General features: G+C 44.3%; 4 protein-coding genes across 4 annotated transcripts; 3 read left to right on the top strand and 1 right to left on the bottom strand.

Moving 5' to 3' along the window:
- Nucleotides 1–4,137: 4,137 nt before the first annotated feature.
- Nucleotides 4,138–5,659, top strand: LAJ45_00704 (uncharacterized protein; the record flags this gene model as incomplete). Its single annotated transcript, XM_046110305.1, has 4 exons — nucleotides 4,138–5,068; nucleotides 5,391–5,416; nucleotides 5,526–5,561; nucleotides 5,654–5,659. The coding sequence occupies 4 exons, from the start codon at nucleotides 4,138–4,140 to the stop codon at nucleotides 5,657–5,659; spliced, it is 999 nt and encodes a 332-aa protein (XP_045976998.1).
- A 1,712-nt stretch (nucleotides 5,660–7,371) lies between these two features.
- Nucleotides 7,372–9,246, top strand: LAJ45_00703 (uncharacterized protein; the record flags this gene model as incomplete). Its single annotated transcript, XM_046110304.1, has 1 exon — nucleotides 7,372–9,246. One exon carries the CDS (start codon nucleotides 7,372–7,374, stop codon nucleotides 9,244–9,246), a length of 1,875 nt encoding a protein of 624 aa, XP_045976997.1.
- Nucleotides 9,247–13,714: 4,468 nt separating this feature from the next.
- Nucleotides 13,715–15,121, bottom strand: LAJ45_00702 (uncharacterized protein; the record flags this gene model as incomplete). Its single annotated transcript, XM_046110303.1, has 1 exon — nucleotides 13,715–15,121. One exon carries the CDS (start codon nucleotides 15,119–15,121, stop codon nucleotides 13,715–13,717), a length of 1,407 nt encoding a protein of 468 aa, XP_045976996.1.
- An 8,105-nt stretch (nucleotides 15,122–23,226) lies between these two features.
- LAJ45_00701 (uncharacterized protein) lies at nucleotides 23,227–24,706 on the top strand (the record flags this gene model as incomplete). Its single annotated transcript, XM_046110302.1, has 5 exons — nucleotides 23,227–23,436; nucleotides 23,492–23,533; nucleotides 23,595–23,670; nucleotides 23,740–23,844; nucleotides 23,910–24,706. The coding sequence occupies 5 exons, from the start codon at nucleotides 23,227–23,229 to the stop codon at nucleotides 24,704–24,706; spliced, it is 1,230 nt and encodes a 409-aa protein (XP_045976995.1).
- Nucleotides 24,707–26,091: the final 1,385 nt, after the last annotated feature.

The following is a 26,091-nucleotide window of genomic DNA, read 5'->3' as shown; positions in this document are numbered from 1 at the left end:
TTAGAACTGATATACAACTTTCAGAAGCAAAACCACAAGTAGTGATTTTACCTGACTGCATTGACACATCCAGTATGGCCTTGGAGCTCGTTCACGATATCGAGGTTTTCAACCCATGCTCGAGAGCCATAGAGGCTATTCACAGAGCTGAAACCCGTGTTTCCATTGAGTTCTCTGTGGAAAAGTTTACGATCCATCGAGCGCGTTTCAAGTTGCTCAATCTCTTCAGAATGAACTTGGCATGCGATGGGACTTCCGAATCACCGAGTCGCTAAGTTTTTGGCTTAAAATGTCGCTCACGAAGCAGCAGCAGCTCAGTGTGGAGGAAAAGCTGAGGAGGCGGCGGTGGGGGTGGGGCGCTGAATGACGCAGCAATCAAGGATGAGGAGTAACCCTGCTCGCGCGTTCGTTAATCCTAGCTCGGATAGCTAGTTGCATGTGGATATGTTGCACCAACAGCATTAATAGACTTGGGGCCCGTTCGGACAACCTTAGATTATTTCTTCGGATTATTGGACAGAATGGATTATCAGGTAGCGAAAATGATAATAATACTCATAATAAGTGGATAATCTACATGTCCGGATAACGTTGAAATAGTATTAGGCTCCTAGGATATCTGTGTTGTGTGGGAATAATTACCTCCGAAGGTGATGATCTTCTTGATGTTGGAGTATTCAATTGCACGAACAGCATAGATTATTGTGATCAGATTATCGCCAATAATCTAGATTATTGGGTTGCCTGAACGGGCCCTTAATCATTCATTAGGATACAACACGATATCGATAATCAGGTCCAGTAAAAGCAATGCCCTAATGAAGTTTAATTAAGTTGCACATACTAGTACTACGTAGTAGACATAAAAACTGCAAACATATTTTTAAACAACGATCAACTAGCCAACATGCAATTACAAGACGCGAAGTGGGTTGTGCCGGTAATTTATGGTGGGGATCATAGTTTTGGCAAGGTCGAGATATTATGAATAGCTGTTGCTTCAAATTAATGACTTGAAAAACGCAGATTCTATCCTAGAGGCTCCTGTGCTGTGCATATGATCAGAATATCGTATTAAAACACCGGAATCTGGCGTTGTTAGGTCAAACGTTGCATCACTTTTAGGGACCCCCGCGGCCGGGCACAATATATACACACACCAATAATATGTATAATGGCTTCATTTAATTCCCCTAAAACTAGGCTTTTTAAGTTTGGGGATGATGAAAAGTCAGTTAAAATAATAGCGCGGGTTAAATGTAGGTCAAACCCTTCATGTACCCGTTTACCACGAAAAGAACCAGTTGCTCAGGGCAAGGATTATTTGTATGGGGTGGCGGTGATCTCTCATACAAATCATTACTGTTTCCGTCACTTGCATTTTTTGGTTCCTACCCTGGTATACGAGTATGTATTGTACGTCTAGCTATAGAGTCAGACACTATAGTAGCTACGGCATTCGCAGAAGAACATCGTTTCTTATATAATCATCAAGTCAGAGTTCATGAACCTACTTGTAGATACTTTAATAGTCTAATATTTCAACTAGGCTGAATTCCATTGCAATTGTGTTTGTGTGCCGGCTAACTTGAGCCCAGTCTAGTACTAGAATGATGCAGACTAAGCAATGCTTTGGAATAAACTTCCTATATTCGCCTTTGATACTTTTTGTTCTTATTTCCAGAACATAGAGTTAGTAAGTCTATTATATCAGGAAGGTCTTTGAAAGGACTATAAGACAGCTATGTGTAGCAGAAAGAGTTGGTTTCATGGGTTGATTGATCTTAGCTGTGGATGAGGCAAACTACGTACTTTATATAATCATCTATGACCTGTCACATGGCTTAAGAACATTCATGCTAATGATCATAGGGTTTACAAAAGAGGACTCATGTATATATGACTACGATAATGCCCCTAATATCATGTACTTAATATTTGATTATATACTCCGAAAACAATCATTTAGTCTCTAGTTCACATATATTTGAATTCACCACTTGGTCGTGATCGAATAAACTAGACTTCCATTCTCAAATATACAGTTAATTTGGTAAATATTTCCATATAGGAAGTTTTTTAAAGATTTGTGAGGACCAATGAAGAGAGGGGCTAAGAATCTTGCGTATACGATCATGATCATTAAGCACTATATATATGATTGTAGGCACTAAATAAACGCGATTTAACAAGTGATAGACTTGGTACTCCGGCCTTGACACATTCTGATAAACATATATATAGATGCACAACTCCTTATTAAGCTGATGTATATACATATATTTGCTCATGAGACAACACTAGTATATATATCAATAAATCTAGTGGCCAGCCTCGAAGGCATGGCAGTCTTTCAATATCGGGTTTGAATAACGTGCATGCGGCATACATATATATATCTATATTCCCCATTGGTCCTATCCTCAAAATTAGACCTAGGCCTTGTAGGATATAATCTCGATATTTACTATATATGCCCTCGTTATGTTTTAGCAAGTCTGAGTTATTCTCAACGCGCAGAAATCTAGTGATTTGGCGCTAAATTTGACCTCGAACAAGTGCAATGTGTATGATTCCAATTTTAGTAATATTTATGTGATAAAGTAAGATATAATTCAGTTGCCAGGAGCGTTGACCTATGGTTGGCTTTGTGGATTCCGCATCACAATGTGTCACTCGTGGGCACAAGTACTAGCTGCAGTGGGGGTGGTTATGCCAAGACCAAGTAACAACATCCGTAGCATAATATAATTAGTGGTACTGTTACTAAGCTCAATCCAGGGCGTAAAAACTCATGCTAAGGGTGTTTATCATAAGTATTTTGACGTGCGATGGATAGCATAAAAGGGAAAATACTCTAGATCTACGTAGATGGCTCCGCCTATGTTTCTGTAATGGTGTTTAATTCAAGAGTACGTATATACATGTAGTAGTCCCTACTATAGGCGTGTCGCGGTGCCACGTCCTCTCTACATGGCTGATTAATAGTACTAGTATAAGCATCTCTTCTCCCCTTTCAAGATATTCCCTCTCAATCATTTCCCGATTGAATCCTGGCTCACTTGTTCATATCCCTCTTAGCCTTCCATAAATCTAGATAGTCTTCCACTTGTACTCTGACTTCGAATTCAAGTAGCCCACTTAATTTGCTGCTTCCAGCAATCAATTTGTTGCGCTAGATCTCCGGCTTAATCTCTAACTCGGCCCGCAAATATGTCCTCGCATGCCTTACGGTACCCACCCACCGTCTTCAGAACATTGGGCTTGGGACTGGATTTTCCAACGCTAAACCTTCTTCTCTCCTATCAACTATCAACTTGACATTAATCCAGAACAATTTCTTCGGTAATTTTGGGATTTAGGGACAATGGCAAGTGGAAGAAACTAACCATTGAATCGAGTATGAATGCAGAATGTAGCTGCCCCCCTTAAGTGTGTTATTTTATAGGCGTCGCATAAAGTTGTCGTGGTGATCCTTAGATAAGTTGTTGAACTGGCCAGTGTTCCTGTATTTCGGAAAGAGTGCATCCAACGCCCCCATTTCCCCGCAAGCTGAAACGCCAGGTGTGTTGCCTGTGATGAATTGATCATGCTATTCGTGCCACGTGGTAGCCGATAGCATATCACAAGTTTATCGAAGCTGATGACAGCCTAGGTATGAACGTGCGTCGTTTCTTTGAGCTCTTGAACCGTTTTCTAAGCGAAGCATGATCCTCCGGCGGTCATTGTTCCGAGAATCAACCTGCAGCCGTGGCGGTTTTGTTACCTTCCTCACCTGCGATGGGGAAGACCCGTAAAGATAACAAAGATCGGATTGTAAATTCTCCCCCGGATCCGCCTTGAGGTTTTCTCCCTCTGGGTAGGAATGGGCCTCTATGTATCTCGATGCGTATTTATGGGAGTGACGTTCGTATAATCGACAGCAAAAACATGGCAGAATCACATGCATGATTGACATGCGGTAGATTACTTGAGGCCTTTCTGCCAGGTCACCAATCCGCTTGGCACTTTCACATGTTAGTTACGTCACAACGTCCCAGCTCCTACAATTACCCCCTCCTCCCTCGACATCTTTACGATTCTCCAGTAACCTTTTGCAGAGCATAACTAGCATAGCAGATAATACACTCAAATTCAATGGCACCCCACGCAGAACCTTCACCACCTCCCTCTCCTACAGCGGACGGCCCCAAACATTCCAGCTCTGACAACCGTGCTAGCTCTGATTCCAACTCCGAGTCCAGGCCCGATTCTCAATTTTTCTCTCACCTCTCCACCTTTCCTCTCCTTGTAGACTCTCAAAACCTTCTTCAATCTCACTTGCCCCGCATATTCACAACCTTTCTAAATAAAGCCAACTCCCTCACAAAAACGTACATACCTCCCTCCATTCTTCACCGTGCCGACAGCTTTGGAAACACAGCTTTGACCCAAATCGAGCATACCTTCCCAATTGTCAAGGCCCAAACCTCCCAGTTTACCTCAAAGCCAAAGGCAGTATATGATAGGGTTATCACTCGCCCAGTAACATCCGTGCAAACAGCTATGGACACCTATAAAGCTGCCGGGAAAGAACGTATGGATATTATTAAACACAATGTTTACGATGCATATAAGACCTATGCCGAACCTACAATCGGGGTATATACAGACAATTATGTACGAAAGATCAATGACCGCCTCGAGGAAGCCTTGGACACAAATATGCCAAAATCTTACAAGGAGGCCGTTGTTGAGGGGAATGATGAGGAGAAAGCAGCTCAACACAAAAAAGATGAGATTGAGCTCTATCGAAGCATGAGGATTGCTAAGAACGCGATGGAAAGAGGAAAGGCCAGGTTCTATGTGCCATTGCAGAATATGGTCCAGAAAACCGCGGATGACGTGAAAGAGGGGGGCACAGGGATCAAGGCAGATATTCGGAGTTCGCCTTCAAAGATGAAAGAAGGGGCAGTGCATCTCTGGAACGTTATGGGCGAGGAGTTTTCAAAGCAGAAGACGGACGAGGGGAGTGTTGGGGTGAAAGGAACGATGAAAGTTGTGTACAGAGTTGGCGAAAGGTGTGCAGGTGAGATGGCTGATGTTGGACTGGTTATCGCTGCAAAAAGTATGGGGGTTATTTTGGGAGTGTTGGCGGCAGGAAGGGAAAAGGTCAAGACGACTTAATCCCATTTGTTTTAGTTTTGTTCATAGATCTAGCTGTTTGTTTATTTTTCAATAACATTTTCTTTTAGGCTTTAAGGGAGTTACAAGATGTAAAACGGCACTCCCTTTCTATGTTCTTTTGGAGTGGTGAAATTTACCTCGACTGCGTCATACACCCTGCACGATAGCCTAAACCTCCCCCATATTAAACTTAAGTCTGAGACAGCTTATTAATTCCTTGTCAGATTTCCTTTTAGTTGACCCAGCCCACGTTCGTTTCTTCACCTGATGCCAGTTCTCACAGCCTCATATCTTGCACACTTTTCGGACCCGTAAATCACCAGCAGCAACTTAAGGGCTGAAGATAGATATGTAGCTAGCCAACACGGGGCTCCACATACCTTACAATCAAAGAGGTGAGTAATAAGAGTGAAGGACTAATTGTTAACAAAATGTCACAGTTAACTCTAGATGTAATGTTTTAATAAACACTAACTACCTGATTAAGAACTGAAATCATATTACAAAATACTGAGTAGACTATAGCTACTCGTAGTTGATGTAATCGAGCCCGCTACCGTGGTTTCCGACCTCTTTAGAGTCCGTAAGTTATTCGGGCACCAGTGTGGGGAGTGATGCCATACCAAACTATTCTACTTCCCGTGGAAGCACGAATAAACATAAAATGTTTTCCTATTAGTATGGCTGTATATCTACTTTCCCTTTTGAAGGATATCTTGCGTACCGATCATTGACATACTAGCCCGAGTTATGATCACGAGTCTCGTTAGCAAATTTAAACATATGTCTCTAGGGTTGCTGTTTATTAATCCGTGGAGATAACTCATTTAGCGGTCAACGAAATATTTAATCGACTTTACCTGAGAGTATGGATCCAGATAGTAGATTGCCTAAATTTATAAATTTAAAGGCCAAATTTAAGAATGAATACACATCCACTCGTTTTATATATATCTCGTTTGGATACTGTAGCTTCTCTTTGAATAGGATCCATAAAAAGATGGCAAAGGAAAGCGGTCTCGAGGCCGAATAGAGTTGGGAGTTGTCTCGCCTTAATATGAAATAAGGATTTTGGGCTTGCCAGACGTTACGAGTGGGATGATGGGGTCAAAAATGTTCCATCAGAGGTCCGTTAGGCATAATTGTATAATCTTCTCATCGTAATTAATAGGCTAATAGCGAGCTATGCTATTGGTTTTAACACTGAGAATTGAGTTTTGGGAGTTTCAGGACCTCCCATATCCGCGACCATGTACCTACATGTAGTTATGCCCTGTAGATCCAAGGGGGGAAACGGGTTTCTGTTCTGTTTCGCGCCCATCTCTATTGGGGAGGTGAATTTAGCACAGTATTTACTGAAACGGGCCAAAATTATTCTCATTTAATCTTTTAAGCGGACTCAACAAACGAAACGAAACGAAACGGCTACATCAGCTATATCTTCATTTGAGAGGCGGAGGGTTCAATGAAACGTGAAACGAAAGTAAAATTAGAACCATTCCGTGCATGTACGCACTGACACTCCCAAATAGCGCCGCTTCTGGAATGTCTCCCCGTACAATCCTCTTAGGCACTTGTATCCGGGAGAAAGAGAGTCGAGAGTGTCTGTGCTAGTACCGATGCCAGGTAAGAAGGTTGGAAAGTTGGCAAAAACAGTTATGCATGAGGCTAGAGTAACTACATGTACATGTAGTTGCATGTCTAGTGTCGGAGATTTGTACGAACCCTAACCCAACGTTTCTTCTAGAAGATTAAACATGGGGGAGCTTTGGGTTCAGGATGGCTTCTGCTTGATGTTTTGACGTTTAGAGTAGATATCCCATCACGATGCATACACGGCTCTGGACGTGGTCCAGTCAGGTCCCCAAGCGAAACAATTGGTCGGTAAACAGGAGTGATCGCTGTGGCAACCTAGGAAGGGCGAAAACATCTCAGACAACATCCAGCAAGCGCCCATCTGCACCCTTCCCCCATCGTCCACTCACAGCACATATCCTCACCCACACCAGAACTATTCCATCCCATCCCCATCCACTGGCCCTGGTTCGACACAACGGCCCGTGGAGCGCGGACAGGGAATAGGTTCTGTCAACAATAAGCAAAACATAGAGTAGAGTAGGACACAACAACTCGCCCCCCTCAAAAGTGCCTTTACATCTCCCTTTCTCTCCTCTCCCCTCACCTTTCGGAAGGGCACTATCCACCATGCCTGCCCCTCTTCCTACGCCGTCAAAGATCCCTCGTCAACTGGGCCCGTCAGCTACGGACTCCCAGGAACCTCCCACAAAAAGACCTTCCTCGTCTTCATCCTCAGCTTCCGTGTCTTCTAGGCGACACAAGTCCTCTCCGCCCACGTCCCGTCCAACGTCGTCATCAAGGAATTCACCACCTCAGACCTCCCGAGACAGGTTCAATTCGTCACCCACACTCTCGAGCCGTTCAGGTAAACGAGGCGACCGTAGTCCTCCTTTGACCTCATCCAAGATGCAGAAACAAGATAGCGACGACGACACAGCCAAGATGCCACCACCACCGCCGCCACAATCCTCAGGGGGTCGTGCAGTGGGGCTGCGTACAAAACCTGGCGAGAAACGGAGTATTACAAGCATATCCAATAAGCCTAAGCTTGAGGATAGGGTCAAGCCTGAAGATGAGAAATCCTCCGTTGCCACGGCAACCGGTAAGGGGATCGGGAGACTTCTTGCTTTGAGCAAGCCAACCTCGTCGAGATTGGCAAAGCTTGATTCAGAAACGGGGAAGAAGTCTTCGTCTCTACGATCTAGAGCTTCAACCATGGAGAAATCAGAAAGGGACGAGAAGGGTGTTGCTGGAGCTAAGGGTGTTGCTGGAACTCTGACTCGAGAGACTAGTGGACGTCTTGGCAGGGCTATGTCTTTGAGATCTTCTACTAAGGCTATTGGGAACGGGAATGGTAATGTAAAGACAGAGGCCGTTCCTACTGAGAGGAGGACTAGTACGAGACCGAGGCCGGTTTCTATGTATGGAGCCACATCATCCAAATCGGATTTGAGCTTGTCTAGTGCTGCTGGGACATCAACCACTGGCCCTTCGCACACCAGGAGACCATCCACTAGTTCAAATACAAACCCAAGCGCCTTAATAATACCACCTCCTGCTCCATCGAAAGGGCATAAAAAAAGCTCAAGTATAACGTCTTTACAAAGTGTTGCTAGTGGTATACCCACAGGAACTAATGCAAGCTCTCGACCAACAACGGCAGGGAGTGTTAAGGCCAAACGTCCAGCATTCACAGCGTTGAGCCAAGACTTTTCTACACCTATAAACGCAAATCCAGGCCAAGCTTCCCGTTCAAGGGCTGTACCACCGCCACCTCTTGACACGGCAACCATACATGCTCAGACACAGCTTCTCCAGCTGCTTACACTACATTCATGTTCCACTGATGTATATCAGCAGCTCATTTCATCTGCTACATCAACATTGAAATCACGATTTGAGAAGCTCTCTGCCCGTCATTATGATGCGCGGGAAACAAGCTTGAAAAAACAGAAGTGTCAAAACTTTGACTCTCTTGCTGCTGTAGTTAACAACGCTGTTCCGGGAAAGAAACGTCGGGATACAACCAGGAGCCCGGAGGAACGTGTTCAAGCATTTTCGGAGGCTATCAAGCGTATTGACGCTATGCGTAGTGGGGAGTTCAAGAATCTATGTGGTGTATTTGGCGAATGGATTGCCGGGTATAACCCCCGTGGCGGTATTGGCCGTGAGAAGTGGGTCGATGGAATTGGTGAGGAATGGCGAAGAGAGTGTGTGGGAATTTCGAGACGGTTAGAAGTTTCTATCGCAGGTGTCGATGGTGTTGCTGGCGTACTTGCAGACTATGGCGAGGAAGAAGCAATAGTAACAACGGTCACAAGAGTGGCTGAGGGCTACAAAGAGCTTGCGGAGGGGATGCTTGAGGAGGTCGAGATGATGAGGAGAATGGAGATTGAGGTTGTGGAAAGAGAGCGCATGGAGTTAAAAAGACGCATTGCCTTGATTTTGGAGGCCCCTGTTGATAGTAGCTATAATAGTGTCGCTGTTTGGGCTGCTTGCTGAGTGCTGTCAAGCGTTTCATTTTGACTTCAGTTCTCTTTTCCTTTTTTTTTAGCATAATTTCCTTTGTCACTTTCCTTTGATGACGGAACGCCCTTAATGCTGCTGGCTGTCTATCCTTTTTTCTTGCTGCAGACGACGATGATATGATGGTCACGTTGGATGTGTATGCGACTTGATGAGCGTGTTATTGCAGATATGATATATCATACTATTTTTCTTCTTCTTCTGCCGGTGGCGGAGCCCGTAGAAGGAATGTAGTAGGTAGCTGTATGTAAATGAGCGAAATAAATGATATTTTCTAATGAAAAAGAAAAAAAAGGCGGGTTTATCTGGGTGTACATCATTATTGGAGTTATTTTAAGGGTATCGGTACTATAAACTTCAATCTCTATGAATGATATGTGAGAAAGAATTTGATTTTCTTCAATCACTTAAATTTACAACTAGTATATCTCCACTACTTTTATATAATCTATCGCGGAGTATCCTATATTTCCGCCAAAATACAACTCAAGACTAGCCCGGCAGGCGGGTTAAAAGTCATTTTTGTAATGAGATATCATTCAACTGTATAAATAATTTTTTGACACTGAACAATTAATGAATTATCAACCAATCAATCAATTCTTTGAGTGAGTTACTCACGCGTTAATTAAGTTCTGAGAATTCTTGGTAGCAACGACCTCACAAAATTTCTCAAGACTTAATTAATGCGCGAGTAAACAATTTATACCCCCATAAAGCAAATATGGCCGAGTTGTGGCAGTAATGCAGCAAAATGGCTAGAAATGAGCCCTCTAATTGGCCCATAAGTCCATACTTCAGCCACAATTGTTCCACTTCGATATGCTGCCGTGTCACCTTTAAGAGTGTTGCATGCAATTAATGAATTAAACAAAAAAAAAAAAAAAAAAAAACCTTTAAGAGTGTGGCACCATACACACCGAGTGAGTTTTGGTGATGCCAATACGCAGTACCACCAAGTCACACCCATACGCATAATAGACTAAAAAAAGACGGAATAGTGGGCTCTTCAGAATTTACAACCTTTCCTTTTAATATTATATGTAACTAATAGGTACGTATACATATGGGGGAGAAAAAAACTCTATAGACGAGGTAGAGTCAATAAAATATTCGCAACAAGAAAGTAGACGAAAAGATCCAAACAAAAAGCCCCACGCGGGGGTCGAACCCGCAACCTTGAGATTAAGAGTCTCACGCTCTACCGATTGAGCTAGCGAGGCTAAAAAATTGGTTATAAATTAAATATTATAGGCAATATCAACTAATTTAGTGTTGGTATTGGTGACCAGTATTTTGAGACTTTTTGGTTTACTACTCTAGTGAAAATCTGATTTGTTCTAGCTTTAGAATTTGCTGTTTTATATTGCTGGATTGGCAATCGTTAGTGGCACCAGTAACATTGCCAAGCACAACTGTCGGCAACTCTTGTTTCGAGAATACATGTACTACATCATACAAGCAGCAGAACCGGTGGGAGCATACCCACGTACGCAAAGAGCTTTCAATATACACAGATACAAAGGGTAAATTCATATAAAATATGGGGTAAAGCATGGTCAGAGTAAGAATGTGTAGCCATATATATTTGTATAAGATATTAGTGCTTTTTAGTGTAGGCACGTTAGTTGTAATTCTTAAAAGTAGATCTATTGCACGTACAACTCATTCCGTCAAATAGCACAAACCCGATATATTTGCCAAGTAGGATGAATGATGATTACCTCACTAATAATCACTCAACAGGACTATACAAAGTCTATGATTTTAGTGTTATCGTTTCTTTATATTCCGCGCGGAACAGTTTTAATAGCTGACCTTCGAAAGCTTAAATACCACATACTAGGAGGCAAATACACTTACCCGGGGAATCATAGTACACGAGTATGTGACCCCTTCTCCCTCTTTACGGTGTTTCTCTTCTCACTTGTTTCCAAATCATCTAAAAACGAATGAACCTAGCCTGTCGCACTGGCTTGACCGGTAAATGCATTGTTATCCATAAAACTATTAAAGAAAATCATCATGTAGAGCTTAGGTATAGTTAGTGAGCAGCTATTTAATCCTATATATATATAGATTCAGATAAAAGCCTCTATCGATCTCGCGCGCTGGCTTCCGTTGGTTCTGATTCTTGCTTTGATCGGTGGGGGTTTATACCTACAAATCCAGCTATCTATACTATTTCCTCGCTTGTTGATGACAACATACATTCTCTATCCAAGTTCAAACGTGTTAGGATAGTCGATACGTAAAGTGGGGCCCGGTTCTCCAGATATGTATATATATTGCCAAGTCTATATGCGGGGAGGTGTGTAATATAGAGTACCTAGAGTAGGTGCTCCATGGTCAATTTAATTCGGATAGTAATCGGTCACCCCCTTATACACGCTCAAATTCATAAATGTTTGACACCTATTGTTAAATTTCGCCGTAGTCTGTCTGATGTGATCCACACTTAACTTTTCAGTCCAATTCAAAATTACCATGATCAACTATGGTTCGATATCCGTTTCTCTCCGAATTAACCATTTCCTCGCAGCCCAAGATATAATGTACTGATGTCAGATATGCACAATGAGTGGCACGCTACTTACCCGCTCATGCAGGTTATTGAGGCTTATAATGGTGGTTCAGGCATCTTCCTTGAAGGTAGATTCATACTAGTCCCAATTCCAAGGTCTCCATTTTAAGCCCCATCGAAAGTACATGGTACATGTACTTCGGGGGTAGGGGTAAGTCTGTCAATAGGTGGCGGTGCATTGGCTGAGGATTTTTGGGTATTTGCTTGTGTGTCACCGCCACCTGTTGACAGACTTGCCCCTACCCAAGCTCTCCGCCTACTAATGTCGTCACAAGCTATCACTCGAAACGAATTACACAAATCTTAGAAGATGCGCATGAACTTCGATGCGATACATAAACCCACACAGCGTGTATTTTGACCTAGACGCCTAGATGGCATGCCTATTTCAATTATTGACGATTGTTGGGACTAATATATATTTCTTGGCAAGAATCAGATGGTTCTTGGCATTGATGCATGTAGGACAGTCTCCGGGGTGCTTCCGGATGCATGTAACGACAATCTAAAACCATAGGATTTAAAGACTAGGCAGCGCTATTAGGAATGGAGTCATTTGTATATATAACTTCAACCTTCCCCTCCCCTCCCGCATCTTTATGAAATTAGTAGGCCTCTCATATTGGCTGTATGTAATTATATAATTGCTATTGTAACGTGTTTCACTGGGAAAGCGATCGTCACCGGGAAAGCAATCAAGGGTGACAACGGGATGATCCAAAGTTGGTGAAGAAAGCCGAATTTATATACAATTACAGAACCAAGTAGCCAGAGGTGTTATTTAGATGTCTCCCAAATATTTTTGACATGATTTACCTCTATCTAGCGAGAGTATTGTTTCAGAGAGGTCGTTGACTGGGTTAGGGAGTGTAAGCTTTATCGACTTTAACAAATTTTGGTTTATATTCATTATAAAGTAACTCCAGGATTCGGAAAGGACACACTGAACCCTCTTATATGTGCCTGCCTTCATATATTGTGTTTTAGTGCCCACAACCTCATTTTGTGAGGTTCGGTTGCTTTCCCGGTGATGATCGCTTTCCCGGTGAAACGCGTTAGTATTATACTATGGCGAATTCGAAGAGATCGAAGATGAGATAATAATGACTGAAAGGTTTGTCCTATTAAATCTTAAATGTGGTTATAATTTATATTATATCATCACCACTAGCGAAAATTCTACTTTTATGAATATAATGTGCAGAGGTATGCAGGTACCTCAAGCTTGAGTATTCGGAGTGTGGGGTGAGTATAGCTAAATACAAGTATTTTTCTCCGCATACTTGCGCGAGTATGTGTATCGCGAATGTGTACTATATGTATGTATGCACAGAGTACATATAGTGGAGAATCTCAGATGCGTGCACCGTGCACATAGAAAAAAAGAAAAGTATCTTCCCAGTCAGTTTACTATCACTATCTTCATAAAGTGGGGACAGCAAATTAAAAACTTTGTAATATTATCCTTCTAGATTGTTCCTAGGTCCATATCGATCATTGGACGCTATGGGCCACTTTTTTAGTGGCGAAGGGCCTGAGAGTAGAGCTGTTCTCGTGCAAATTCAGGAGGTATGTACGTACGCAAAATCTCTTCTTGTCAGTAATCAAACTCAGTGCTGTAACCCGTTTCATTGAATCTTGCTAAAAATATGCATATATGATAATGTAGAAAAAAATACTAGACAAAGGATTATGCTTCTATATGTACTGGCTATGCTCTATCATAGTTGATATAAACTCTAACGCCTCCCAAAATGCAAAACCCAAAAAATTAACAAAGGGGAAAAGGCAAAAAAGATACAAGAAATATCCAGCATGATTAGGAAAAACGAACTTAAAAGTGCATGCCTTACTTCGCTGTCATCGGGAGTCTGCTATCCCCTTTCCCAGCTTAGAAATTAATTCCGCATATTCGAAAACTTTGCTTCCTTCCTTTTTCGTTTCTTCTAGTCGGCTTTCCAATTCTCTGACCCTGTTCTTTAAATCAATTCTTTCTCTTTCACCTGCCTCCCCAACCGCAGCACAGCATCCTCCCCCGCCATCAGCAACCGCGGCTCGCAGTCTCTCCACGTCATTCTTCAATCCTTCAATTTCGTTTCTCAAAGCTTTCTCCACTTTACATGCGCCTTTCTCGAGCTTCCCTGCATTTTGTACAATTGTGCCCCATTGTGCCCCGCTCTTACGCATTTCAAGCCTCATTTCATCACGCTCGGCCCGTACCTCTGTAAGGGTCTCCTCAAGACCCTCGATGACACCCATAAGCCGTTCACGCTCATTTGCCAATAATTCAGTCTCTTCCGTGCATACGTTCAATTTGCGGTCCAATGCCGATGTGCGTGTTTGTGTACGAGTGAACGCAGATAAAAGATTATTATGCTCGGTTTCGAGAGTGTTGTGAGCTATCTGTAGTGTCGATAAAGCACGCTGAAGATTTGAAAGATTTGAAGTATAGAAAGCTTGTTGCTCATTAGATACCGGACCGCCATTAATCTGTTGCTGCTGCTGTTGCTGCTGCTGTTGCTGTTGAGCAAGGGGTGGTTTTAACCGTTTGAGCAGTGAATATATGGTCTCCAAACATGTTGCTAGAGCTTCTATTGACGGAAGCTGATAGTGGGCTATTGGAGATGGAATATTGGAGCTTGACGAGACAGATGAGCTTGCAGCCAAGTCAATGGCCAGGTTATGTATTGTCGAGACTATATTAGCAAGAGCTGTGGGTGATTGGTTGGAGGGAGACTGGTGATTGCGATGCTGCTGTTGAGGAGGTGTAGCCGGACGAGATCCTGTAAATCGAGGTGAGATTGATGACGAAGATGGAGCTTGTTGCAGTGGTTGATGTTTGTGCAGCGGCAGAGCGGGTAGAGGTTGCGTGAAATGGTTGGAGTTGTGGTTTGGCTTGATGTAAGCGCTGCTTAGCACCATGTCGCCCTCTCCCCGCCGGTATATGCTCCTTCCCCCACCATCCTCACCACCTCTAAAATCGGGATGAACTTCAGACGGCGAACCCAAAGATGGCAACCCTAGGCCATGGTATGGTTGATCCATATAATCGTTCGAAAGCCGCCGTCTTTTCCGGGGATTATGTGGAGAGAGCGCCGAACTTGAAATGGACGGCATCCGTTCGGTCATAACCAAAGGCGCTGGCAATGGCAACGAAGGCCGACCATTATGGAAGCTCGTCGGGGGTGCCGCAGGAGATGCGTCTTCCCAAGGACGGTAAGGAGTCGAGGGAGCCGGAGGAGCCGGAGGAGCCGGGGGCGAAGCCATGATGATGGGGAGTGTATGAGGCGAGGGCCTCTGTGGTATGGGTAAGAAAAGAAGCGCCGTCGTGTGAGAATAAGCTTATAGTAGATTGGGCTGTTTAAACTGTTCCTTCGCAGTTATGTCGGGAAATATACCATAAAATAGAAGTGAGAGTGCGTGAGGTGTGTGTCAAGCGCGAGGAGTGCGAGGAGGAAGAAGAAATGGAAGTAGAGGGGAAAGAACCGGGGAAAAAAGAAAAGGGAAAAGAGACCTGCTCTCTCTCTCTCTCTCTCTCTCTCTCTCTCTCTCTCTCTCTCTCTCAGACTACAGTAATTCCTGCTGACAGAAATATTATCCGAAGTGAGCCTTAGGGAAAATAGGGGGGGGGGGGGGCAAAGAGTTGGTAGTAGCAGAGAAATATAATCTGAAGAGGCGGTCACCACTACAAACCATAGGATTCATGTACTTATGGCATGTAGGTATGTACAGACAGAACAACAATCCAATGAGTCGAGCGGCGTCTGTACATAACGGAGCCGTGCTGTGTGCGGGCTGCTTACAAGAAAATTCTCCTTCTGCCATTTCCCTGCTGTCGGGGATACACCAGTTACCTAATCAATAACCCCTCGATGATCAATCAATGGTACACTTTGTAGTTCCTAATCACTGATCCATTATTGAACCTGGGCTGGGAGTGGTCTTAGATCATGCCTCTATGACCCCCGGGATCACCGGCCAGGGCTCAGCATACCCAGGAATATGCCTGTTGTGCTTCCAGAGCAAACCCTACTTCTGTAGATCGAGTCTATAAAGCCTGTGTGTTAATGGTACATACAGGAAGTAACTCTCCATAACTACTCTGGGTTGGGCGTCTGAGTGTTTTTGAAGGATTACCTATCACATAGGCTATTAGTGCTACAATAGCTGATTGATGGTTACAGTTACATTCTTATGCACCAGTAGAGCTGTGTATGTACTGTATGTGTTTACATACCTTCTCAAAGAGCACTATACACTCATAGCTACCCTAACGTAGCCGGTCGATCAGCTCACGCGCACTGCTGTACAGACCGAACTTGTAATAACTAATGATATCAATCCGATCAGTATGTCGGTGTCTCTCCGCCCTACGTCTCGATTCGATCCTCACTTGCAATTCAGTCAGTTATCACCTCTGGAATTCTTCTAGCTAATACTCCTCTTCAACTCTTATGATTCCCCTTTCTCCTCCCGAAGTACAATCCAGCCCTGAATTAATTGAGGGTGCTTTTGTTCCTCGGCAGTGCCGATTTACCCATATTCTTCCTCTCCATCCAGCTTGTTCCTTGGTCACTCGAGATCCCAGCTGCCGCAACGCACATGGCTAACGGTGTGTGGACTAGGTGTGCATGGGTTCGAAGCAGATAGGGCTGCCTTGGCTACAGTTATGTAATTTTGGTGAGTGCGGTAAAAAGGCTGACAAAGTCCCCAGTATGCTGCTATTGCAGGGGTCCGGGAACCATGCATACGGATGACGCCCGAAGGGGGAGGTTATTATTAAATGCGGAGATAAACTGAAACCTTGAAACCGTCAAATAAGGCAATTTGCTAGTATTCCCTTGAGTGGGTCCTCGACTCACCACTTATCAAGGGCGTTTAAATGTATACTACGTCGACCTGCAAGCACAAAGAAATGTCTACTTCATGTGTATGTGCGTACGTCAAATGTAGCAGCCTCAAACCCTCTCTGGACCAGAAGGAAGGGCTAGAAAAGATCAAAACCTCGTCCGCGCGCGGCCATCCCTCATCACACACCTATGAGAGAAATTCGTTATGGTAATCACACATAAATTCACTTTTACAAGCGAGGTGCGGGGAGAGAGGGGGGTGAATTGCCCCACAGTACTTCCAAAGGCCAGGCAGTATGTATGCAGTAACAGATAATTTGCCTCAATGATATGCCTGGTCTTTCCCCACGATATGAGTTGCTTTTTATTGATGGTTTAATGGGTTTGGTAGACCGCACTTTCACCGGGGCCAGCTATACACCGTTTAGTCAACATTTCTCTCAGGATGTCTCGGGGAAGGGAGGGAAGAGTCGGGTTAGGTATGCACCTGAGGAATTGGCTGGTCTGTGCGCAGTGCGCGATCAAGATCCTTCATGACTGGAGTCCCGTATTTGGAGTCCCGTGGTACTCGTGTTCCATACCTCAATACAACTCTCCACACATAAAACTCTCTCCTCAATAAGTAATCATGTATATCATGACCGCATACTGATATTAGGATAATACGGAGAGATCTCGAGCTCGTCTATCTAAGAATCACCTACTTTCCAATCGATTGGCGACTTCTTATTTAAAATTGGGCCTATATAGCTATATAGAGACTAAGATTATATAAAACGAGCGGTTACCTACGCACTCGATACGCCATAGTTTATACTGCACGCGATCATTTGTACCCAGAATCAAATTGAACATGATTTTAAAACTTATGTATGTACCTATAGTGTGTCTCTCTATCTGGGTCTATGGGGATTTGACTCCGGACCAGTCATTGTACTGACTGGCTGCTATATATAGGTACATATATGAGTGTAGGCACATATAAATCCTTAATTAGGCACCATTAACACTAGTCGGAGCAATATTTGAACCGACAGGCGAATCATTTCCGAGACAGCCGGGAAATATCAATAGCAGCTATCTTACAACGAGGTTTTTAGATTTATAAAAGGGGTATATGTCATGACTGCTGGGAAAAGGGCTAATGTCCACATCTGCCTGTACATGTAACTGACATGTGTTTGTCTAGCCCATGTTTGAATTCTAGCTTATTAGGATAATATTCTTTTATATTAGTCAATGAATTGTTAGGTCTTCAATCGTAATAATGCGGATAATACGTGCCTTTTTCTTAAGTTTTGCCGCTCTTATCGCACTTGCTGCTGATAAAATTAGGGGTAGGCCTACCGATACTTACTTAAGAGATGTCAGATCACTATATACGAAGTCGAGTGATCATGTATGAACCTTGAGCTCTACCTATCATTGGCGTCAAAGTTAAACCTCCGATGGGTCACACCTCTCGGAGGCTCAGCTTTGCAGGATCATTAGATATTAACGTATGTTTTGATCAGATATATGGATGTCTGCTTTTGTGATGCCATGTCAGAGAGGAATTCTTAATCATGCCGACTGTCTCGGAGTTCTGACTTAATTACTGTGAATAATCAACTTACCCGAGCCTAATGCGGATTGGTTCACGATCATACTATCGTAGGATGTTCATAAGTAGTCGATATGGTATAGCCTTTGTATTTTAGAGTTTTCGAGCGGGGAAGAAGAGCTCCTAACGCAACACATTGACCTCTCAAATCAGCCCAGATCGGAGGAAATCAAGAAAGAAAAAGTTAGCAAGGATCTTTACTATTGACGTACCAGTTAGTACTACTTGTTGTGAACCAAGCTCTGTCTTGAATCACATTTTAATAGCCTTCTGACACCCCCCGAAAAAAAGTAAAGAGCTTATGTAAAGTACTATATCTAACGGGGCATGCCGAGAATCGTGTCGATCAGGATGCTGCATAGAGAAGAGTAATCAAGCTTACCTGGTTTACTAGTAGATTTTCATTGGCAAGCGCATGATAGAGATATTCTAATCCAATCGCTGGGATTTCCAGATGATCTTGTAGCCCCTATTGTGCCGAGAATTTCCCTCGAAAACAGCGCATGAAAAGATATCTAAGCTTTTGGAGAAGATAACAAGGTTCATAGGCCATTTGAGCGCGACAATAGCGCTGATTACTTAATTGTGGAGACTTTACTAAAACAGATGCTGCGGCGGCAAGGGAGGATGAAACGTGGCCGAATCACCACCCCGAGCCTGGAATCTTGGAATCTTGTCAGAGAAATTTGCACAGTGTATTAATTACATAGTTCGTTGTGCGGTAACTTTATATTTGGGGCGTCGGCATGAACACACAAAACGATAACGGTGATGGACAGAAGTTATAGTTTTCCGCCTGCATGGATACGGCCAAATGTTCGAGCTGATGTAAGAAGCACCATTTAAATCATTCCTTTCACCTAGCTATGTGAATGGCGCTACGTTACCTGCAGATGGTAAGCCCAAACCCGAGTCACTTCTCATTAAACATCAATTTGGGTGGCCAATATCCTCAGATGTGACTGGAAACTAAAGTAGAAAACATGACATCAGATTTCTCTGCATATTGTCCATTGATTAAGCAATATATAGAAAGGTCGGGATCGAATAGAACGTAATCGTTATTCGCCCCACTGGAACTGCGCACCTGAACTCCCTGGAGTGAATCTCTGAGCAGATACGGGATCCATATCCTCATCATGTCAACCCAATCCTCATACACAAACCCCCATCGATTATCTTTAACAGGTGCGGTGTTCTACGGACATTTCCGGGCCTCGCTTATTGATACCACAGAGGAGTGCATGCTGCCACATTCGTATCAGCTCTAGATAGCTACTTTTTCCTTTTGGACCCGGTTATTGTTCCGAGGATTGCCGGACTAGGATGCCGTATGCTCAGGGGGGAATGTACATGGGTAATAGCTTATTTTAAAAAATTTGCCTTACTGCAACAGACCCAAGAAAACAGGTTGACAGCAGTAAGGAGAAATGGTCATAAGAGATCACTCGGTTGGTAATGCACTCCACATATATATGTTGAGTCTAGAACAACTTTCTGAAACTGATGCACAGAATCGTAAACAAGAGTCCTTAGGTTTAAATATGCGCCCTATCCGTTGCACTTATCTGTCTTAGGATCTTTGGACTACCAAGAAACACCCTTTTGAATTCGGATTTTGTCAATGGATATTAATCATCCCGGCTGGACCTTCAAGCCTTTGGGACCTTGTACTCTATGCGGTTCGAACCAGCCAAGGAAGGGCTGAGGAAACGAACAATTGATATCTAAGACCAAAAACACGCGCTTCATCTGATCATACCGATTATCAAAGCCGTACCCATTTTATATTTGGAATGATCGAATCGTGTGGGAGCGGTGGCAAGCCAGCTTTCAGCTACCGATGGCTTGGAGACGACCTACGCCTCCAGATTAAAGACTTATAATTTCGCATGTCGAAATCCGGCAGATTAACCCTGAGATATGCTGCTGAATGGCTTCTTCGTGTTGTGGGCGGTTCCCTAGGTATTGTAATAATTCGTTATCATTGTTAATCGATCTCGTACTTACCAGTGCAGTGCACGGAAGGCTAGCGACGGGTATGAGATTTACGCGCGTTGTGCTCCCCATATATAAGCAACTCTGTAGTTACCAGCATGCACATGTCTGAGAGGTAGCCCTTGGAATCTAAACGCCGGGTGTATGCCTAATTTCACTTGAATTCAAGAGGGAATAAACGATATCCTATAGGAATGTGGAGAACTTTTCTGGTTGTCATAACTCACCCAAGAAGCGGCGCTGTTTTGTTGAGGATCGATCAGTTGCTTGTACCCGTAGGGACCCCGGTTAACCATACGCCCAGGAGTGCGTCTAGCGAAAAACTCACTAGATTTGTCCTCCATTCCAAGGCCGAGAGAACTTCAACCATTTAGCGCCACACATACGGCTTCCATGTCATGCGCCGACTTGATCAATTGACCGCACGTAGGAAATGATCTTCAAAGAACCAGTTTACTAATCCTACCTGTATCAGAGTAGCGGCTAAGCGGGAGAGTCAATTCCATCGATCTGAAATAATCTCCGAGGTTTTGAGTTTATATTTCCAAATCGAAATATTGCTGGCATCGTAACACAATTAGCAATGGTCTGAGCGATATGTTTGTCAATGGTACTATATACAGAGTATTTACCTTTATGTGCGTACTTTGATGAGGCCGAATTGTAAATCTAAAGCCAAAGTAGATCTTTAAATGGTGGTCCAGTGACCATGAAGCTACAAGTGCGTTTATATATCAATGACAGCTGCAGACTCTCAAGGAAGATCGATTTACCTGATGCAAGGACAAGCCACAGAAGTAAGGCTCCCCCAAAAAGAAAAATACAAAGAGAGGTTGTATGGAGCAACGCTGCAGCTGTTGCCTTGAGCAACCCACCATCTAGAGCATTCCGCCCAATCTTTCAGCGTTGGAAAAGAAGGATAGGAAGCGTGTTTACTAGGTTGCTGCTGCATGTTGCAGTCTTTAATGATAAAACACTGCACAATTGCCGTTATTACGTCCCAGCAGAAAAACACGCAGAAGCCCCCTTTTCCACACTAGTGTCTTGTTTGTTGTAAATGCCATCTTACATAGCGTCCGAGTAGGTGCTCTACCTGCATATTGAATATATACTAGAGTAAATGATCGTATTTCCCCGTCCTGTCACAGATTAGAGCCTCTGACTGTTGAATATTAAACCAGTTGCGGCGCCAACCTCGTAGCTGCATAACTAGGGCGGGTTGAGGCGTTCGGCGCGGGCGATTAGAGTACCCACTCAAGAGCGTTCAAGAAGATGCAGGCATTCACATACTGGTGTCTGGAACTGTAGAAACCCGTGCTGCATTAGCCACGGGAAGCTAGACATATAGGGATGATTCTAGTCATATGATATCACTCGTTTGGTTGAGTGGGGGCTATCGCGCAGGACTAGACTTTCTGAACCAAAGTCAGAATACTGGTTTGTGGTTTATTTGATATCGAGTTGTTCGTGGTTGCCCTCGGGGAACCCATTTTCGCAGTAGTAGTGAACTTTTAATCACATGAGGTGTGAATTTATTCAACGTATTTATTGGAGATTGGCCCACAGGTTGAGTCACTCCTCTCTTGAGTAACCAGTTAGACGATGAATAAACTTGCATTTTCCTAATCTGTAGCTCGGAGTCACTCGAAATCTTTTTCTTTCTTTCTTTTCTCTTTCGATAATAGGTGTATTTGCAAGTTTGGTCGTAAGGGGTGGAACAATGGATCAATGGCTGGTGTTGGCGTTTTACACGCCACCACTGCCACCACCACCCAGCGGTTACACCCAAAGGCAAGCTATGTATGTAAAAGCGGCCGGCTGAAACCTCATGCATCTGAGCATGCACTCATCTCGACTGAGCATGGCCAAGATTTCGTCAGCTGTTGGTTTTCGCTCGCGGGAGATAGAGCGAGAATCCAATTCGACTATGTAAATTCGAGATGACCTTAATAGAAAGTTCTTAGAGAAGCACTAATGTAGGAGGGAAGGGTGAGGGGGGGGGACCGGACTTGCTAATGTGAATTTCCTCGGAAGTTCTGCTAGGATTATGTGTGTAATTTGGGGCCCGCATACTTGATGCTGTCTATGGCGCACTCGCTGACTTGTTTTGTTTCTGCACCCCTGCGATGTAACGCTACGAAGGATGAAAGTGCAGACTCTATGGGAGAGAGGATGGGGTGGAATCGTCGTTTGAAATAGGCACATGGTGGGTTATGTGGGCGAAATATAGGCTGGCGTCGTCATGCGGTGAAATGTTTGACCTTTCTCAGTGGCCACAAGAAGCGAGTGAGCCCCAAAGAACGTGAAATATACGAGAGTGGTTTGTAGAGGGATATTTACAGAAACAAGCCCGCTACATAGCCAGCTTCCAAAAACTCGTGTGTTCCCATTGCCGTTACACACAAGCGCTTTTCAGGTGTCACCAGGCTGCTGGGCACAACAGAACCTTATTCGTCTCCCTGGACTCGTCCATGTTTCAGATGTACCACTGCATGTAGTTACGACCAATGCCTTCCCACCACCACGTAATCGAGTCGGGCATTGGCAAAAGGACTGCTGGCGATGGCAAAAGGACTGCTGGCGATGGCGGGTGTGTCCATAGAATTCGGGATAAGAGGAGTTTTCCGCATGGCCCGGCCGAACTGGGCTTTCAGCCCTGCTAAAGTATCCTCACGACTGTTGTGCACAACCCTTCTTTTTTGTTCATTATCGTTATCTGTCTTTCTGTTCCTTTTGCTTCTCTAATTCATGCAAACTCCATGATATGATTGATTGACGGCACATCCACGTAGACGATCCAAGACCGGCCACTCTTTTTATTTGGCAGCCATCAATCAGTCCGTCGTCATCTGGCCCATCAATCTATCCGTCCAATCTGCTCCAAACGTTCGGAAGATCGCTTATTCACAGTACTGCTGGAGATGTACTATTACAATACCCTTCTGGTGCTATTTACCGGCGCATCACTATGTGTGGCATCACCGGGTGCCAGGGGTGCCAGGGTCGGTTTGCAGAAGTTGAAGGATCGGACAGGATCTGGTCCCTCATCTCAACAGCCTGAGCTGAAGCGAGATGCAACCCCCCTCCAGTCGCAGTCTTATGTCACTGTAACTCAAGATTCTATAACAGATGTAGGTTATGGTAGTGAATAGTTTCTGTGGAAGGAGCTATGCTGAGGATATAAAGATTACAACGGAGTACGCAGTAGTGACTTCGTATGGTTCAGAGGTAAGCTAGAAGTTTTGTCCCTTGTGTTCGGTTTGAAGACTGATGATATCTCCTTGCACAGGCCCCCGTGGTTGTGACGAAGACGATCGTTTCTCAGTCGACAATACAGCAACCTGCTCCACCATCCCCTACATCTAGTAAGTTCGTCTGTATTTGGGGGGGGGAGGGGGGCACTCTGTGTATCTGATTTAAGTTTGTGAAAATAGCTTCGGAAGCCCCATCATCAACGTCCCAAGTTGGCCCGGCGGGGACGTCGGCCCCTTCATACACATGCCAAAATGGCTTCTTTCTTTGCGCTGCCGAATTTAACGGTACGAACTCTCTTTGTTGTAGTTTCATGTCATGTACCGTTGCTAATAAGATCATATGCCTATAGGGGGGTGCTGTGGGAATGGATATACTTGTGCAATAGATAGCTGTATCCCACCGCCAACTGCAACAGGGGATCATCTATTTTGTGATACTGGATTATATTTGTGTCCCGCAAACTTACAGTACGGTTGCTGTCCAGGTGGTTATGACTGTGGTATCAGTGAATGCTCCATTATCGGGCCGACGGCTGGAGTAAGCAGCACCCTTGCGAAAGCCTCAGCTCTAAATCTTCTCGCAAAACATTCCATTACGACAGCTAGCCCTTCGAGTACACCTACATCTACCCCTGGCCCAAACCCAGTGTCAGAAATTTCTCCTGTTACAATCGGTGGTATTGTTGCTGGATGCCTTGTCGGGATCGCTATCTTCGTCTTTCTGGGGTGGTACACGTACCGTAGAGTAGGGTCTCGTGGGAACAATGATCCACCTGGGGGGGTAACAACAACAAACTATTACGACCCGACAGCCTCAGTTTCAAGAACTCCGGGCAGTAGCTCATCAACTCGTTACCATACTGTTACGCAAGATCATGGGTACTTTCCGAAGATGCCTTTTAAACAGAAGACAGTCCCATCTCAAGCCTTGCCCCCTCAAAATGGGGTGGTAGAAATGGCCCATAACACTGCTTCGTATCCAGCACAACACGGTCAGGTAGCATGGGGAAACGGTAATCATAATCATGTCCCTGTAGAACTACCGGCATTGGATCGACAGGAACCGATATATGAGGTTGAGGGTACGAAGCTGAAGAGCGCAAATAGATGGACTGGGGCTTTTTCGAGGCAGAGAGGTGGCCGATGACTAGTCGGCTGAATTTTATACTTTCATAGTTTCTATCTCGGTTTAAGGTTGAGCGTTTCCATCTTCGGTTTTCGCATTTTTTGGGCTTGGTGTTCACGTCTGTCGTTTCTTGTAAAACAGTATTGGTCTTCTTGGTCTTCTTTTATTTTAGAGCTACAATCAGTATTTCTGGGTTTCCCTTGTTATTTTTGGTTGTTAAGAGACTTCTTATTGGTGTCTTTGGGAGTACCTTCGTTTTCCTTTGATTATTTTCCTATTCTTTATTTTCTTATATTCTATCTTTATCTCATGTTTGTGACTACAAATATATCAGCTTGAAGTTCTTAGCTATTAGTATTTCGTATTAATTTCCTTTGTCTGGACTCTATTGAAAATAAAAAGCTGGGTGATTGTATCGTCATTGTCGAAATTAAATCACAACCTATCACTCGTCAATTCTTCTGAGCAGGGGGTGCCAGCACAAATCCTTGACGAGCAATGTCGGAGAATAAAGTCTCTGTGATATCCGTACTTGAATCGAGTGAGATCTGGCTTTGAGCGGGCGCTTTATACTCCTTGGGTATTTCCGCGGCCAACAGGTACACACATCGTGTTTGTTCATATGCACTGAGTGGGGTATGATGTCCTTCGATACCATCGCCACGATACCGAAGTGTTTCATTTTCGTCCTAGTTTCTCGTATCTAGATAGGCCGTGGTCAGCGGGGAGGTAGCGGAGCTTCAATTGCGAGTTGGGTCTCTGTCTCCAAGTTCCTGGACCTGGTTGCCCCTTTAGAGGGAAAGTCATCTGGCTTGATTAGCATGTTTTATGTTCTGTTCTGATCTTCGGAATCGGAATGATGAGTGTTATCAATACTCTGCTCTGCTCAGGTAGGTACATGTACGTATGTGTAGCTAGTATGTTACCGCTTTCCGAGGTCTTGCAGTCCTCGCCGATAGAGGGAGCTACATGTAGCTGTATGTCAGTGACAGGCGGCCTTTGTGTACTGCGGGGAAAAGGCTACTTCGTTGGTACCACTATTAGATGCCCACCAATGTACTCTGTGGCTGTCAGGAGCTGTCCTTTGGTGTCGATGTTCTGTTGGAGGCTTGGAGCTGGCTGCGGGGTGGGGGTGGGGGGCTGGCTTTGGGGGTTGACATGGGTAGCTTTGGCGGCTGCAGCGGGTGCTGTCTAAGTGCAAGTGCGGACTGCTGCAATGATGTGCTGAGACCAAGAGCGGTGTACTGATCTGGGCTAGGTGGACTAACTGGCTAGCTGAATTGGGTTAGTGCTATTGGCCGCTCCGAGTGATTTTCTGTGAAACTCCGTAACAGAGAGTTTCTAGGCCTCTGTCGACGTTGGGATAAGATATGTTTGCCCCGCCACGCTCCATGCAGTGAGATGAG

This window comes from Morchella importuna (genome assembly GCF_003444635.1).
Source record: "Morchella importuna strain M04M26 chromosome Unknown Morimp01GS001, whole genome shotgun sequence".
NCBI lineage: Eukaryota > Fungi > Ascomycota > Pezizomycetes > Pezizales > Morchellaceae > Morchella > Morchella importuna.
The sequence above is the reverse complement of the archived record's forward strand: the minus strand, read 5'-3'. Positions and strand labels throughout refer to the sequence as shown.